The 17,158-nt window shown below is 37.2% G+C and overlaps 1 protein-coding gene across 6 annotated transcripts in view; it reads right to left on the minus strand.

The window, feature by feature from the left end:
• The window catches only part of SDCCAG8 (SHH signaling and ciliogenesis regulator SDCCAG8), a 237,851-nt gene that overhangs the window by 148,598 nt on the left and 72,095 nt on the right, over nt 1-17,158 (minus strand). For all 6 annotated transcript variants that reach the window (XR_010751137.1, XM_066382023.1, XM_066382006.1 and 3 more), the window contains one exon: nt 14,467-14,583. Coding sequence is in view for 5 of the 6 variants with exons in the window: in XM_066382023.1 (XP_066238120.1) it covers nt 14,467-14,583 (117 nt within the window). In the remaining variant the exon portion in view is untranslated. The remainder of the gene's footprint in view (nt 1-14,466; nt 14,584-17,158) is intronic.

Raw genomic sequence — 17,158 nt, forward strand, 5'->3', positions numbered from 1 at the left:
CAAATCAAAACGGCAATGAGATACCACCTCACACCTGTTCGATTACCTGTTATTAGCAAGTCAGGTAACAGCAAATGTTGGAGAGGCTGTGGAGAAAAAGGAACCCTCATACACTGTTGGTGGGAATGTAAAGTAGTACAACCATTATGGAAGAAAGTATGGTGGTTCCTCAAAAAACTGAAAATAGAACTACCTTATGACCCAGCAATCCCTCTACTGGGTATATATCCCAAAAACTCAGAAACATTGATACGTAAAGACACATGCAGCCCCATGTTTATTGCAGCATTGTTCACAGTGGCCAGGACATGGAAACAACCAAAAAGCCCATCAATAGATGACTGGATAAAGAAGATGTGGCACATATACACTATGGAATACTACTCAGCCATAAGAAATGATGACATCGGAACATTTACAGCAAAATGGTGGGATCTTGATAACATGATACGAAGCGAAATAAGTAAATCAGAAAAAAACAGGAACTGTATTATTCCATACGTAGGTGGGACATAATAGTGAAACTAAGAGACATTTACAAGAGTGTGGTGGTTAGGGGGGGGGAGGGGGGAATGGGAGAGGGATAGGGGGTGGGGAGGGGCACAAAGAAAACAAGATAGAAGGTGACAGAGGACAATCTGACTTTGGGTGGTGGGTATGCAACATAATTGAACGACAAGATAACCTGGACTTGTTATCTTTGAATATATGTATCCTAATTTATTGATGTCACCCCATTAAAAAAAATAAAATTATATAAAAAAAAAAAAGAAATAAGTACTATGTTGATACAGTCCATGTTTAAAGTCAGTGTTAAAGTGTTGAATCATATCTCTGTAAACGTGAGCAAACTTCAAGTCCTTTTTTGCTTAATTTTTCTAGCCATTTTTTCTTTTTTTTTTTTTTTTTATATATAATTTTATTTTTTTAATGGGGTGACATCAATAAATCAGGATACATATATTCAAAGATAACAAGTCCAGGTTATCTTGTCGTTCAATTATGTTGCATACCCATCACCCAAAGTCAGATTGTCCTCTGTCACCTTCTATCTTGTTTTCTTTGTGCCCCTCCCCACCCCCTATCCCTCTCCCATTCCCCCCTCCCCCCCCCCGTAACCACCACACTCTTATAAATGTCTCTTAGTTTCACTATTATGTCCCACCTACGTATGGAATAATACAGTTCCTGTTTTTTTCTGATTTACTTATTTCGCTTCGTATCATGTTATCAAGATCCCACCATTTTGCTGTAAATGTTCCGATGTCATCATTTCTTATGGCTGAGTAGTATTCCATAGTGTATATGTGCCACATCTTCTTTATCCAGTCATCTATTGATGGGCTTTTTGGTTGTTTCCATGTCCTGGCCACTGTGAACAATGCTGCAATAAACATGGGGCTGCATGTGTCTTTACGTATCAATGTTTCTGAGTTTTTGGGATATATACCCAGTAGAGGGATTGCTGGGTCATAAGGTAGTTCTATTTTCAGTTTTTTGAGGAACCACCATACTTTCTTCCATAATGGTTGTACTACTTTACATTCCCACCAACAGTGTATGAGGGTTCCTTTTTCTCCACAGCCTCTCCAACATTTGCTGTTACCTGACTTGCTAATAACAGGTAATCGAACAGGTGTGAGGTGGTATCTCATTGCCGTTTTGATTTGCATTTCTCTAATAGCTAAAGAAGATGAGCATCTTTTCATATATCTGTTGGCCATTTGTATTTCTTCCTGGGAGAAGTGTCTATTCATATCCTCTTCCCATTTTTTTATTGGATTGTTTGTTTGTTTGTTGTTGAGTTTTATGAGTTCTTTGTATATCTTGGATATTAGGCCCTTATCTGAGCTGTCGTTTGAAAAAATCATTTCCCATTTAGTTGGCTTTCTGTTTATTTTGTTATCAGTTTCTCTTGCTGAGCAAAAACTTCTTAGTCTGATGTAGTCCCATTCATTAATTTTTGCCTTCACTTCTCTTGCCATTGGAGTCAAATTCATAAAATGCTCTTTAAAACCCAGGTCCCTGAGTTGAGTACCTATGTCTTCTTCTATGTACTTAATTGTTTCAGGTCTTATGTTTAGATCTTTGATCCATTTTGAGTTAATTTTTGTACAGGGGGAGAGACTGTAGTCCAGTTTCATTCTTTTGCATGTGGCTTTCCAGTTTTCCCAGCACCATTTATTGAAGAGGCTTTCTTTTCTCCATTGTGTGTTGTTGGCCCCTTTATCAAAAATTATTTGACTATATATATGTGGTTTTATTTCTGGACTTTCTATTCTGTTCCATTGGTCTGAGTGTCTATTTTTCTGCCAATACCATGCTGTTTTGATTGTCGTGGCCCTATAATAGAGTTTGAAGTCAGGTATTGAAATGCCCCCAGCTTCATTCTTTTTCTTTAGGATTGCTTTGGCTATTCGGGGTTTTTTATACTTCCATATAAATCTGATGATTTTTTGCTCTATTTCTTTAAAAAATGTCATTGGAAGTTTGATGGGAATTGCATTAAATTTGTATATTGCTTTGGGTAATATAGCCATCTTGATTATATTTATTCTTCCTAGCCAAGAACAAGGTATATTCTTCCATCAAATTATATCTTTTTCGATTTCCCTTAACAATGGTTTATAGTTTTCATTATATAAGTCCTTTACATTCTTTGTTATGTTTATTCCTAAGTATTTTATTTTTTTTGTTGCAATCGTGAAGGGGATTGTTCTTTTGAGTTCCTTCTCAGTTGTTTCATTGTTGGCATATAGAAAGGCTATTGACTTCTGTATGTTAATTTTGTATCCTGCGACCTTACTGTATTGGCTTATTGTTTCTAGTAGTCTTTTTGTGGATTCTTTGGGGTTTTCGATGTATAGTATCATATCATCTGCAAAAAGTGATACCTTTACTTCTTCTTTTCCGATATGGATGCCTTTTATTTCTTTGTCTTGTCTGATTGCTCTGGCTAGAACCTCTAGTACCACATTAAATAAGAGTGGAGAGAGTGGACAACCCTGTCTTGTTCCTGATTTAAGGGGGAAAGCCTTCAGTTTAGTGCCATTTAATATGATGTTAGCTGATGGTTTATCATATATGGCCTTTATCATGTTGAGATATTTTCCTTCTATACCCATTTTGTTGAGAGTCTTAAACATAAAATTGTGTTGTATTTTATCGAAAGCCTTTTCTGCGTCTATTGATAAGATCATGTGGTTTTTGTTCTTTGTTTTGTTGATATGGTGTATTACATTAACCGTTTTACGTATGTTGAACCATCCTTGAGACTCTGGGATGAATCCCACTTGATCATGATGTATTATTTTTTTAATATGTTGTTGTATTCTATTTGCTAGTATTTTGTTTAGTATTTTAGCATCTGTATTCATTAGAGATATTGGTCTGTAGTTTTCTTTTTTTGTGCCATCCTTGCCTGGTTTTGGTATGAGGGTTATGTTGGCTTCGTAAAATGTGTTTGGAAGTATTGCTTCTTCTTCAATTTTTTGGAAGACTTTGAGTAGAATAGGAACCAAGTCTTCTTTGAATGTTTGATAAAATTCGCTGGTATAGCCGTCAGGGCCTGGACTTTTATTTTTGGGGAGGTTTTTAATGGTTTTTTCTATTTCTTCTCTACTAATAGGTCTGTTTAGGCTTTCTGCTTCTTCTTGACTCAGTCTAGGAAGGTTGTATTTTTCTAGGAATTTATCCATTTCTTCTAGGTTGTTGAATTTAGTGGCATAAAGTTTTTCATAGTATTCTACAATAATTCTTTGTATATCTACGGTGTCCGTGATGATTTCTCCTCTTTCATTTTGGATTTTGTTTATATGAGTTCTTTCTCTTTTTTCCTTGGTAAGTCTTGCCAAGGGTTTGTCAATTTTGTTGATCTTTTCAAAGAACCAGCTCCTTGTTCTATTAATTTTTTCTATAGTTTTTCTGTTCTCTAATTCATTTATTTCTGCTCTGATTTTTATTATCTCCTTTCTTCGGCTGGTTTTGGGTTGTCTTTGTTCTTCTTTTTCTAGTTCCTTAAGGTGGGAAGTTAAGTGGTTCACTTGGGCTCTCTCTTGTTTGTTCATATATGCCTGAAGTGATATGAACTTCCCTCTTATCACTGCTTTTGCTGCATCCCATAGATTCTGATATGTCGTATTGTCATTTTCATTAGTCTGTATATATCTTTTGATCTCTGCACTTATTTCTTCTTTGACCCATTCATTTTTTAAAAGTATGTTGTTTAGTTTCCACATTTTTGTCGGATTTTTTTTCCTCTTTTTTGCAGTTGAATTCTAGTTTCAAGGCTTTATGATCAGAAAATATGCTTGGTACAACTTCAATTTTTCTGAATTTGCTGATGTTGTTTTTGTGGCCCAACATATGGTCAATTCTTGAGAATGATCCATGTACACTGGAGAAAAATGTATACTCAGTCACTTTGGGATGAAATGTCCTATAGATGTCTATCATATCCAGGTGCTCTAGTGTTTTGTTTAAGGCCACTATGTCTTTGTTGATTCTCTGTTTGGATGACCGATCTAGAGCCGTCAGCGGTGTATTGAGGTCTCCAAGTATGATTGTGTTTTTGTCAGTTTTTGTTTTAAGATCAATAAGTAGCTGTCTTATATATTTTGGTGCTCCTTGGTTTGGTGCATATATATTAAGAATTGTTATGTCTTCTTGATTCAGTGTCCCCTTAGCCATTATGAAATGGCCATTTTTGTCTCTGAGTACTTTTCCTGTCTTGTAGTCAGCATTATCCGATATGAGTATTGCTACACCTGCTTTTTTTTGGATGTTATTTGCTTGGAGTATTGTTTTCCAGCCTTTCACTTTGAATTTGTTTTTATCCTTGTTACTTAGATGAGTTTCCTGTAGGCAGCATACAGTTGGATTTTCTTTTTTAATCCATTCTGCTACTCTGTGCCTTTTTATTGGTGAGTTTAATCCATTTACATTTAGTGTAATTATTGATACTTGTGAGTTCCCTATTGCCATTTTATATCTTGCTTTCTGTTAGTTTTGTGTCTTGTTTGATCCTTCTCTTTTGTTTTTCTATCTTTTGTTTTTATTTGGTTGTATTCCATACATCTTTCCACTGTTGCTATTTTTTTTATCTCATGTGCTTCTGTGGTGGTTTTTTCAATGGTGGTTACCTTTGAATAATGAAAAGGGTCCCTACCCTGTTCATTGTAGCGAACTATTTTGTGAGTACTTTTGCACTCCATCGTCCTTTGCTACTGTTAATCTCCATCTTCTCCCCCTCTTTCTTTTTGTTGTTGTCACAGTTTAAATTTGGTTTTATTGTGTTCTTCTTGGAGCTTTTACTTGTGGCTCTGTTTTTTTTTGTTCTTTGTATCTGATTGGAGAACCCCCTTTAGTAATTCCTGGAGTGGGGGTTTTCTGATGATAAATTCCCTCATCTTTTCTGTATCTGTGAATGTTTTTATTTCTCCTTCATATTTGAAGGATAGCTTTGATGGGTATAGTATTCGTGGCTGAAAGTTCCTCTCTTTCAGGACTTTAAATATTGGGGTCCATTCTCTTCTAGCTTGTAGAGTTTCTGCTGAGAAATCTGATGATAATCTAATGGGCCTTCCTTTATATGTTGTATTCTTCTTTTCCCTGGCTGCCTTGAGAATTTTTTCTTTGCTGTTGGTTTGTGTCAATTTCATTATGATATGCCTTGGAGTAGGTTTGTTGGGGTTAAGAAAACTTGGAGTTCTGTTTGCTTCTTGAACTTGAGGCTTTAGTTCTTTCCACAGGCTTGGGAAGTTCTCATCTATTATTTGTTTGAGTATGTTCTCCATTCCATTTTCTCTCTCTTCTCCCTCTGATATACCTATTATTCTTATGTTATTCTTTTTGATGGAGTCAGATAATTCTTGTAGGGCTATCTCATTTTTTTTAATTTTTGAGTCTCTTTCTTCTTCTCTCTGTTGTGCCTCAAGTTGCTTGTCTTCTATTTCACTAATCCTCTCTTCTATCTGACCTGTTCTATTAGCTAAGCTTGTTACTTCGTTTTTCAGCTCGTGAATTGAGTTTTTCATCTCTGTTTGATTTGTTTTTATAGTTTCAATTTCCTTGGACATATATTCTTTGTGTTCATTGAGTTGTTTTCTGAGTTCCCTAAATTGCCTTTCTGTGTTTTCTTGTATATCTCGGAGGATTTTTAGGATTTCTATCTTGAATTCTCTGTCATTTAGCTCCAAGGTTTCCAATATATTAAATTTTTTCTCTATAGATTTTTCCTCATCTAGCTGTGTTACCTCTCTTTCTTTTGTATCCATGATATTCGATTTTCTCTTCCTTAATGGCATCTGAGGGTGGTTTTGTTGATAGTATTCATGAGATTTAATAAAGAATAAAAAGTTTAAAAAAATAATAAAAAAAAATCGAAAAAAGTTGTTTTTTTAAAAAAAATTAATAATGAAATAAAGAAAAATAAAATAAAATAAAAATTAAAAAAAAAAAAAAAAAAAAGGAAATTATTCCCCCCCTCCTTTTTTCCTCTCCTCTCCTCTCCCCTCTTTCTTGATAAAATCTTGTGGTGGACTGTGAATTATAACAAACAATGCCTGTGATGGAGGGCCTGAATTGGGGAAAAGTAATAAAGGGGCAAACAAAAAAAAAAAAAAAAAAAAGAAAAAAGAAGAAAAAAAAAAAAAGAGCGTATGGACCCACAAAAAGCAAATAAGGAAAAAATTTGGGTCAAGAATAAAATGATTTGCTTTTAGGTGTTGGTTGTCTAAGAGTTATGATGAGAGGATTAAGAAGAAAACGGAAAAAATGGGGGGACAAATTAAAAAATTACTATTGTATTTAGTGGAACAAGAACTAGATAATATGGAGAGCCAGGGATGGGAGCACTGCTAGTGAGTTAAAAAGGTGAAGTAAAAACCCCCCAGAATGCCAGAAACATAAGTTTGAGTCCCAGATAAGATAATTTGTTTGTTATTGAGGTTTGAGTGAGAGGAGATGTAAAGGAGAAAGGAAGAAACTAATATAGAGGGAGAAAAGAAAGAGAGAGAGAGAGAAAAAAAAAGAGGGAACCACTAAAAGAAGAAAAAAGAAAGGAGAGAGAGAGAGAGAGTTAAGGGTTTTGGAGTGCAACCCTCATAGAGAGAAAGGAAGAGAAGAGAAAAGATAATGGGAGATGTAACACTTATGGGTAGTGTAGTTCAAGGAGAGGAGAGAGTAAGACCGGCAGAGAGTTAATCGGCCAAATTGGAGGAGGAAAAAAAAAGTATCAAGAATGAAGATAAGAGAAACAAACGAACAAATATAATAAAATGGGATAGGTTATAAAGTCTGCAGATTATTCTTGATTTTGAGAGGTTATCTTCTTGCTTTTTCTTTTCTCTCCCTCTTCCTGGTCGGTGACTCTGTACCCCGGGTTTTGCCCCTTTGCCACGCTCAGGTGGAGGTTTGCAGTTGATAAGTCTCTATGGCAATGTCATGTATTGTGCTTTAGTCTCGTTGGCAGTCTAGGCTATTAGCATTTATAGGCTCCGACAGTGAGAGAGTCCGTGTTCCTAGAGCCTTTCTCCTAGTCTTTCCTTCCTCAATTAGTAGTCTGATAATCCAGCTATGGGGTTGCTGCTGCCTCTGCCTGGATAGTAAGAGGCTCAAAGAGCTGGCAACTCCCCACTCTATTTCCACTCAGCACAGGGCTCTGGGTAAGGCTCAGTCAGTCAGAGCTGCTAGCATAATCAGGCGGGCTTTCCGGCCATTCAAAGACCTCTGGCTCTGCCACTCTGTCCGGTAACACAAGCGGGTGCCCACTTCCGGGGCGCTTGGAGGAAACTCTCACTCACTGGCTGCGCACGCAGACCAGGATATCCGGCCAGCAGTCTCACGCTCTGAGTGAAACCCCCAACCGCAGGGAAAAGTTGCAGCGTTGGAATTGAGTCTCGCTCCGTCCCCGTGCGCGGCTTTTGCAAGGCGCTGGGGCGGCCCGAGATTCCGCTTTGGCCCACACAAAGGCCCCTGACTCTGCCCCTCTGTGCGATAACACGGGCGCGCACTGCCGAGGCACTCGGAGGAATCGCTCACTCCGTATCTGCGCGCGCAAACCAGGATATGAGTCCGGCCGCTTTCCCTCTGAGTGAAACCCCCAGCAGCACGGAAAATCTCCACCGTTGGAATTAGTTCTCACTCCCTCCCGTGCGTGGCTTTCCCAGGGCGCTGGGGCTGCCCAGAGACTCTGCCCTCGGCCCACAGAAAGGCCTCTGACCCTGCCTCTCCGTGAGGCAACACGGGCACTGACTCCCGGGGCCTAGGAAGAAATCTCTCGCCCACTAACTGCGCACCAGCCAGGAGACCGGGTAAAATGGCCGCGCCGCTTGTCTTTCTTTGTTTGGGTTTGGTGCGAGTGTTAGCTTGTATTGCCCGGGTTGCCACAGGATCAGATTTTCCTTGGCTTGGATCTCCGTGCCACAGCCTGGTTCGGCCGTTTGTTTTGCGGCCTGGATGTATTCACCCCCTTTGCCCGCCTCAGTTTCTATATTCACAGTTACCAGAGAAAGCCGCCCTGTTTAGGTTAGTGAGGAAGGCGGAGCATTTCTTACTCCCTATTTCCTTCGGGGTTTGGTTATATATTTAGCCAATTTTTCACTCAATCATACCTTTGGGTGTATTGCGAAGCACCTGGAAGCTCCAAGTATAGGTTTTTCTGTTTCTGGTTGAAGATCTTGTTGAGTTTTGGGGGAGATTTATCGGTATCGCTTCCTACCCCGCCATTACTCTGACGTCATTCCATTTTTTCTAATCTATTTATTTAAAAACAATTTTTTTTTTTAATTCAGTGAGAGAATTGGAGGCAGAGAACAGACTCCTGCATGCACCCTGACTGGGATCTCCCCGGCAAACACACTAGGGGGCAATGCTCTGCCCATCTGGGGCATTGCCCCTTTTCTCAGCAACTAAACTCTTCTTAGAACCTGAGGTAGAGCCATCCTCAGCACCTGGGACCAACTTGCTCCAATCAAGCCATGGCTGCAGGAGTGAGGGAATGAGAGAGAGAGAGAGAGAGAGAGAGAGAGAGAGAGAGGGAGAGAGGGAGGGAGAGAAGTGAGAAAGGGGAGGGGTGGAGAAGCAGATGGGCATTTCTCCTGTGTGCCCTGACTGGGAATCAAACCTGGGACATTCACATGCCAGCTGATGGTCTTCTGCCTAAGCCAACCAGCCAGGGCTTATTTAAAAATAATTTTTAATTGATTTTAGAGAGAGAGAGGAAGGGAGACAAAGAGAGAAACACAGACCTGTTGTTTCATTTATCCATACATCCATTGATTGATTCTTGTATGTGCCCTGTCCGGGGATAAATCTACCATCTTGGCATTTGGGGGTAACTAACCAACTGAGCTAACTGGCCAGGACTCTAATGTATTTCTTTTGTATATGCGCTCTACACTTAAATATCTGCTTCAATTACCCCACTCAAGTAATTCTGAACTTGAATGCTTCCTACTCAGTAGTAGCCACAACTCCAGAATTATAACTTACACAAGACTGGTAACAAAGTCTTATCGCTAAAAACATTTTCTACCGCTAAAAACAATTTTAAATATAAAACAATTTTTTGTATGTATATTCCCATCAAAGCCATTATTAAGCCACATGCCACTAATAAGATAGTGACACTGTAGCCAGTTGTGCACACATGTGATGATGCCATTAGGTGACTAAGGGATCAAGGATGTGGCATATTTGCTACACGGAAAACAGCCACTAAGATATAATTAAAATCGATGAGTCTTCTAACTCAAAACTCCACCTTTTCATAAGGCAAGGGAAACTTTAACAGTTGTGTGTTTATACTTCAGGCAGGAGCTGGCAAACTTGTTCCAGAGAGGGTCAGACAGTAAATATTTTGGTCCTTGTGGGTTATGTGGTCTCTGCCATAACTCCTCAACTCTGCCTTTGCTGAGGCAAAGCAGCCATGGGCATATACTAACAAACGGGTGTGGCTGGGCTGTAACACAACTTAGTCTGTAGGAACAGGAAGGAGGGCAGCTTAGGCTGTGGGCTGTGGTTGGTCAACCCATGTCTACATATGTGGGGGGGGTCTACACACGTGCATTCGCCCACCAAGTCTCTGTCTGCCTGCTCCCAGAGCAACGGCAGCCTCATGGGTGTGTGAGCGGAGGGGGCAGTGTAATGCTCTGTGGTTGACATCTTTGACACTCGTAACGAGTTTCTATTGGAGTTTGGGTTTCTGAATGAGGTCTGATGGCACAACAGAGCCTGGCTCCCCATGTGTCTGTCTCCACTGTTTCTCACCAGCCCGAGGGCAGTTCTTGGACACTGTTCCCTTCCACCTTCCTCCCCCCGGCCCTACCTTGTGACCTTGCTGTCCTCTACTCAGGGTAGCATGTGTACCTTGTCCCTGGCAGAAGCCTGGATGGCAGGCCAGGGAAGGCTGGGCTGAGTGTGTACACTGCTGGCATCTTATGACAGGACCTGGAGGTGACCATCCCTGTCCCAAGCTAGCTGCCTCACAGCACTCAGGGACTCACTGTGGAGTCTCTGTCCTCCTGATCCAGAGACCAAGTGTGACCTCATTGGAAGTTGCAATCTTTAGAGTGTTGTGTGTCTGATCATGTCAGGATGGGGAAGAATGACTCTCCACTACCAATGGGGTGGTGTGCAGGTCCTTGCCTGGTGGCAGGGAGAGCCCAGGGGCCATGGGCCCATGTGTGTGCCCATGTGTATGCCCATGTGTGTGCCCAGTCCTGGGAAATCTCCTACGAGTATTCCTGTACTGGGGGTACCCCAACAGTAAACAGCTAATGAAAAACACCATGACAGGTCAAGTGAGAGAGGGACTGTAGGGGAAAGAGCATTTTACATTTGTGTACCTTGACCCTCACTTTCTTCCTGCTTTGTGAACAAAGGCCCCTGCGTTTGCATTTCATTGATAAGAGGCCTTGATCAAAGGTTAGGGGCCATAAAAGATTCATCTAACCAAAATGGAAGTTGACAAAGACAGTTCCTCTCATTTCAGAGTCAGCTAACCTTGGCAGTACTAGGGCAACAATGGGGCTTCCTGCCACTTTCCTAAATCTCAAGTGTAAAGCTCTGAAATTAATTATGTGTTATGGGCTTCAGACTCTCCGGAGCTGCTTTCTGGGTACGGTGAGTGGGGCTGTCATGTGGCAGTCATTTCCCTCAAACGGTGTCCCACAGGACTGATTCACATATTTCTTTCAAAGACATCACCTTAGAAAGCACAAATTGCTGTGCGTGAAATTTAATAAAACAATAGACAAAAATTTCCAAGAAGTGGAAATTTTGGAATACTTCCCTTTACTTCCTATTAAAGAAGGTAGTACTATACCATCCTAACATGCCTAGTTTTCTGATTTGAATAAACCATAAAACAAATATTGTTGAGATGGTGAAAGAAATTTGAACATGGGTTGGGCATGATATGATACTATAGAATTATTGTCAATAGTCTTAGGTGAGATAATGATATAGTGATTATGAAAAAAACCAAAAAACATTTCATCAATGCGCACAGAGGTAGTGCTAGGAGCAGTAACCATGCCTGAAATCTGTCTTAAATACTTCAGCCAAAGAAGTGGAGGAGGAAGACAAAGTTGATGATGTAGACAAAGAGGAAAGAGAGAAAAAATGTGGGAACTCATTATAATATCCTCTTTATCCTCATACATCTTTAAATTCCCATAATGGTGTGTGTATGTGCACGTTGCCAACAAAATTTTTCTAATAAGAATCAAGATAAAGATATTTTCATTCTCCTCCATACCAAGAGTCCTTTTGTGTGTGTGTGTGTGTGTGTGTGTGTGTGTGTGTGTGTGTGTGCGCGTGCACATGAGCGCGCGCATGCAACAAGCATCCTGTGAGTTTGAAAGGAGCTCACCCATGGATTTCTGACACAATTAAAAATGAAAAGGAGAAAGTGCGAGGAAGAGATCACCATTGTTACTCCCTTAACCTTTCTTTCTATTTACGCCACAGTCAATGCTCGGGTCAGGAGGAAAATGATTTCGGTGGCCAACCATTTGCCCTGTTTTGTACACATCAAAAAGTGTGTTCTCACCACATTCCAATCTCAGTTTCCCACCTACTTTAGAAATGTATCACGTGGTCAGATTAACAAAAATACGAATAATACGACTATATTACAAGGCACATCCTGGAGTGCACATCTAGAGATAGCCTTCTTGTTATTGTGACTTGTGAAATATGCAACACTTGAAAAGTTAAACACACTTTGTATTATTTACAGGTATTTCAGATAAGTGCTCAACATGCCCAGCTGCTAAAAGTTAAACGTAAAGTTCTCTCTTGAGTACAGATGGTGGCCAAGCAAAGTAGCTCTCATGCCTTACAGACAGAAGGTCAGGTCCTGGCGGAAAGCCCAGAGAACAATTGCTGCCTTGCTACCCTATCTCATCCATGGAATGAGACACCACCACTTTCTTTTCTGAAACTGTCTGTTCAGTACAAACCAGTGACAAAGGCTACCTATAAGATTTCGTCACATTCTGTCCAAGGAAAAATGGTAACGAGGACATCACATCACAAATATCTTTACATGTGCAGAGGTTTAATTTTTAACTCTGTGATTTCCTGAAGAGGCACATCTCTAACCAAAAAACCACACTAAAAATCATTAGAACACTGTTAATGTTCCATTACTTAGCAGGAAATGTTTACAAATGAAATGACTCCTTTTAAAATCCTGCAACTTTAGCCTCCACACCATCGCTGGTTAATAAAAATAAAATATGAGATATAAAGCTAAAAGACAAATGTTACAAAGACTTAAACACATGTTATTCATTTACAAGTAATATTATAATATTATTGTTCCTATAGCTTTTCTTTCTCTCTAGATCATTATAATGTACTTTTAAATAACTCAGAAACTCTTCCTTGTTATATTTTTCCAGTTAGTCTGAACATTATGCTGGCAGATGCTATAGAATAACACAAAAGATATATAATAATGATAATGAGCCTGCCAACATGATACTTTAAAAAAGTCATAATACATCAGAGTAAAGGGAAGTTTGTGTATGGTCTGGTAGCCCTGACCTTTAATCACTGAGAGAAAGGATTTTTGATTCCACTATCAGGCACGCCCCCAACTGGATAGAACAAAAGAATTCCATTTTTTGGTACGTGTTAATAATAAAAATTCTTCTAAAAAATTTAAAACTCTGTAACACTTTGAATATTGTGGTACAAAAGCAGGATTTGATTGGTTAGTATTCTCATTTAGTGCCAGTCATTTCAGTTTTGACTTGAAAAACTTTTTATACTGTTTCATTACTTTCATTTTCAGTGTTTTTCTCAATTGTGTCTGGGTTCTAGAGAGTTGATTGGGTTGAAAGGGAAAATGTGTTGGAGAATATGATAAAAGGCTTTGAACTAGAAACATTTATTTTTTTAAATTTATTTAGAGCTACTTACTTTTAAGTTGCAGCAACTTCTTTAAAATATTGATACTAGGGCCTGAGTCTTATTTTCTTTTTCTTATTTAATTCAAATTTATTTGATTTTTAGTGAGGGTGAATATCCTTCCACATTCTTTTTATCCCTATTATTATTTATATTTGTTTGTATTTTTGATGTATTTTCCTTTAGGTGTTTGGTTTTATCTCATTGACTTATAAGAACTTCTTTTTTAAAATTTATTTTTAAATTTATTATGTTGACATGGTTTCAAGTGTCCGACTCAATATAACATTCTCTACACATTGTATCATGCCCCCCATTTAAATAGATATATCAACCTGCTTTCCTTAAGTAAAAAGAATAAAAGCCTTTAATGTCCAGTAGTATAACATAAAAATAGAAGAATCGATGTCAGCCTATTAAAACCGCCCCACTCAACTTTTTATCCATGTTGTCAATTAAAATGGGGCTAGCTATATGATCTCAACAAAAATATAACCTAGAACATCTGTTCAAACTGAAATTGAAGTTAACAGACTGTTTTCCCTAACATTTCTAATTTCACTGTATTTAGGCATCCTGAGCAAACGTATTCATGGTATCTTAGTTAAAACTGGTTTCACTCTGCCAACAATAATTTGATTGACATATTTACATATCAACTCATCTCATCTTACAAATTCTAAACTTTTTCACTTAAAATTGGATTCAAGTTGGCATCTTTTAAGAACTTTACGTATATTTTAGGTTCAAACTGTGCATTAGAACATTTCCTTTTTTTTCCTTTGTGAAGTAATAGACATACATATCCAAATGTATATTTATGACCTGTCAGATTGGAATTTCATATGCATGCAGTGGTATTCTCACCATTTCGTGTGAAAGGTGATGATTTTAGGCAACTATAAATGAAATTCTCTTAATAGTATAAACTGAATTGTTCTATTAGCTAGAGACAATAGAAATAAATGACTTAAGAATAAAACCACAAGTTCAGACAGAACATCAGTTATGTCCTAATTGCTGTACGATTGTGTCATCTCTTACCTGCTCTTTAATTTCAAGTTCCCTTTTAGTTTTTGTTCTGTATTCTCTGTGCTCCTTTTCTGCCTCATCCTTCTCCATTTTGGTTTTATTCAATTGATAGCGCATTTCCTCACACACCTGTTAGATTATAAAAACAAGATCAATAGATGCTGGAATCTACCAGGCGATGCCTGCAATTAGATCTTTTGGTGCCCCCTAGAGGTCATATAAATAAAATACAATAAAACTTCTAAGAATGGCACTGACTGTTAGAATATTCAATATAATATTCAGATATGGAGGCAATATCAGGTATTGTTGAGTCTAACAATCTCAAGTTAAAGAAATGCATAATTAAGGAATGTAAGTAAAGGGTCTATGATTTATTCTGTAAAATCAGTTTCATTTGCATAGTATTAAAAAGGTACTATCATCTCAAATTTAATTAGGTAAAATATTAATTAAAATATTAAGTTATGTTATTATTCATTTAACCTGTTGTTAAACATAGAGTCTATATTGTAAAACTTTCCTTTAAAGACTTTATTGGTTAGACTTTTATTTAATGAATTTTATAAAGGAATTTTTCTCTCTGCTAATAGATAACATTATTGATAATTAGGTGTAGTAGCCAGTATTTACTGAAACCTTTGTAGATTATGTCAATCTTATCACACATAATACTATGTATTTCATTTAACAAAGATAATCTGGGAAAGGTCATACACTGGAACTAAGCACATTCTGCATTTATAGCTATAGATTTAACATAAAAGGCAATAGTACATTTAAGTGAAATGATTCTAATGTATCATTAAATAATGAACACATTGTATCTTAAAAGTGTCCTTTATACAATTTTTTTTTCAATCTGTCATCTCTACATACACAAATATACTAGGAAAATGAAATTAGCAGATAAATCTAAATAAAGAAATGATAAGCCTTTGGAATAATTGAGAACCTACAGAGATCATTAATATACAATCCTGCTAAGTGAGTCTCTAATTTACAAAAACAAGTTTTACAAATCATGTATTTGCAATGATTATACTTGCTTGAAACTTTTCAAATTTGGTATTTCTCCTAAAATGATGATTAGAACTTTGGAAATTAGTGTAATTATTATCAAGGCACTAGAATCTCAGAAAATCCATATGCATTTCCTATGTTCAAATAAAAAATACTTTTAAAAATAAATTAATCTGTGTTCAAAAGTTATAGTGACAAGACAAGAAAAAGCCACTAAGCCTTTCCCCAGTGGCCCTCAAAACGCTGGAAAAAGAAGAAATTAATAAAAATCGTATTTGAAATGAAAATGCTTTGAGTGTGTAAAAATTTATCGTTCTCATTTCAAAAAGTCAGTAATTTACAAGAAATTACTAATTTTAAATCTAAATAAAAATTTAAAATTTAAAATGGCAAAAAATTAGAGAGGCCCTAATTTACTCTTAGTTCTTTATCAATTCAATCTATTTGATGTACATACATGAATGAAATGAAAATATCCCCCTTGATAATACCATAAAATAATAATTATACAATCATGATGTTTAAAACCCCACACCAACAACAAAATTGTTACATGTAATACATGTATAGACATTAGGTCTTATTTAAAAGTATTTTATCCCTTAATTTTATTTTTAAAGTTACCTTGCCTTACTACTTTTGGTTTAGCATTTGCTAAGTTTATCCATAACATTTAAATTCTGTCTAGAATTAATTGACAGATTAAATTGGACTAGAATTATATTATCTCAAGACTGGAAGCAACCTCAAGGCACTCTTCAGATGCCTGAGACCCTTTGAGTAATTTTAAAGACAGAATACATTCAATTCTTTGCTGTACATATTTCAATCGAAGGGTCCTTTCCTATAATGAATTGAAAACTCTTGCCATAATTCTCATCCCTAAATCTGAGTTAACCATTTCCACCCTCTGCATCAATTCTCTTCTTTCCCTCCCCTCACACAAACAAGTAGATTATATTGAAAAATATATATTTTTAAACTCTGACATTTGCCAGCTTGATTTTAAAAAGCAAATAATACTTACATAAATTCAAGGAAGAGAAAGAAAAGATAGGCTCCCTTTCCGAATGTACGTTAAAGTTCATTTTAACTACTACATTGTAAAGCAACCATGGCATTAAAATGTGTCAAAATTTAGGAAAATATGTTGAGAAGTAAAATTCAATCTGAAAAGAGTATGCATTTAAAAATAATCTATGTATGTACTGGTCAAAAATGAATTCATTTAACTCATTACATCACAAATGCCTGTATTTAGTTTCTTAGTGTTAAAGCAATTGATTATAGAAATCTACATGGACTTCCCAGTGTTTCTTGAATATGTACCTTACATTAGCTAGTTAAGACCATTAAGTATTTTAGTTCTAGGTTCACAAGTCTGTGACGCCCATCCAGTGAAGTATAAATTTAAAGACCAATAAAAGAATTAGCTGTGGTATCAGAGTCTTGATTTTTAGAGACCAAGAACAAAAAGGACTGGGAGGCGCAAATGTTTTCATATTAAGCATGTTTTGTGTTGTAAATATGTGCCTTTTAGTATTATTGTGAAGACCAAACCTATGCTGTCTGTGGCAAAAACTCCTCCCAATGAACAAATTTAGAAGTACAAGTTTTTTTATCAAATATTCAATAATTAAAGTAATAATGCTTGCTTATTTATAAGACTGTCTCAGCCACT

The sequence above is a fragment of the Saccopteryx leptura genome, chromosome 1, assembly GCF_036850995.1.
Source record: "Saccopteryx leptura isolate mSacLep1 chromosome 1, mSacLep1_pri_phased_curated, whole genome shotgun sequence".
Lineage (NCBI taxonomy): Eukaryota > Metazoa > Chordata > Mammalia > Chiroptera > Emballonuridae > Saccopteryx > Saccopteryx leptura.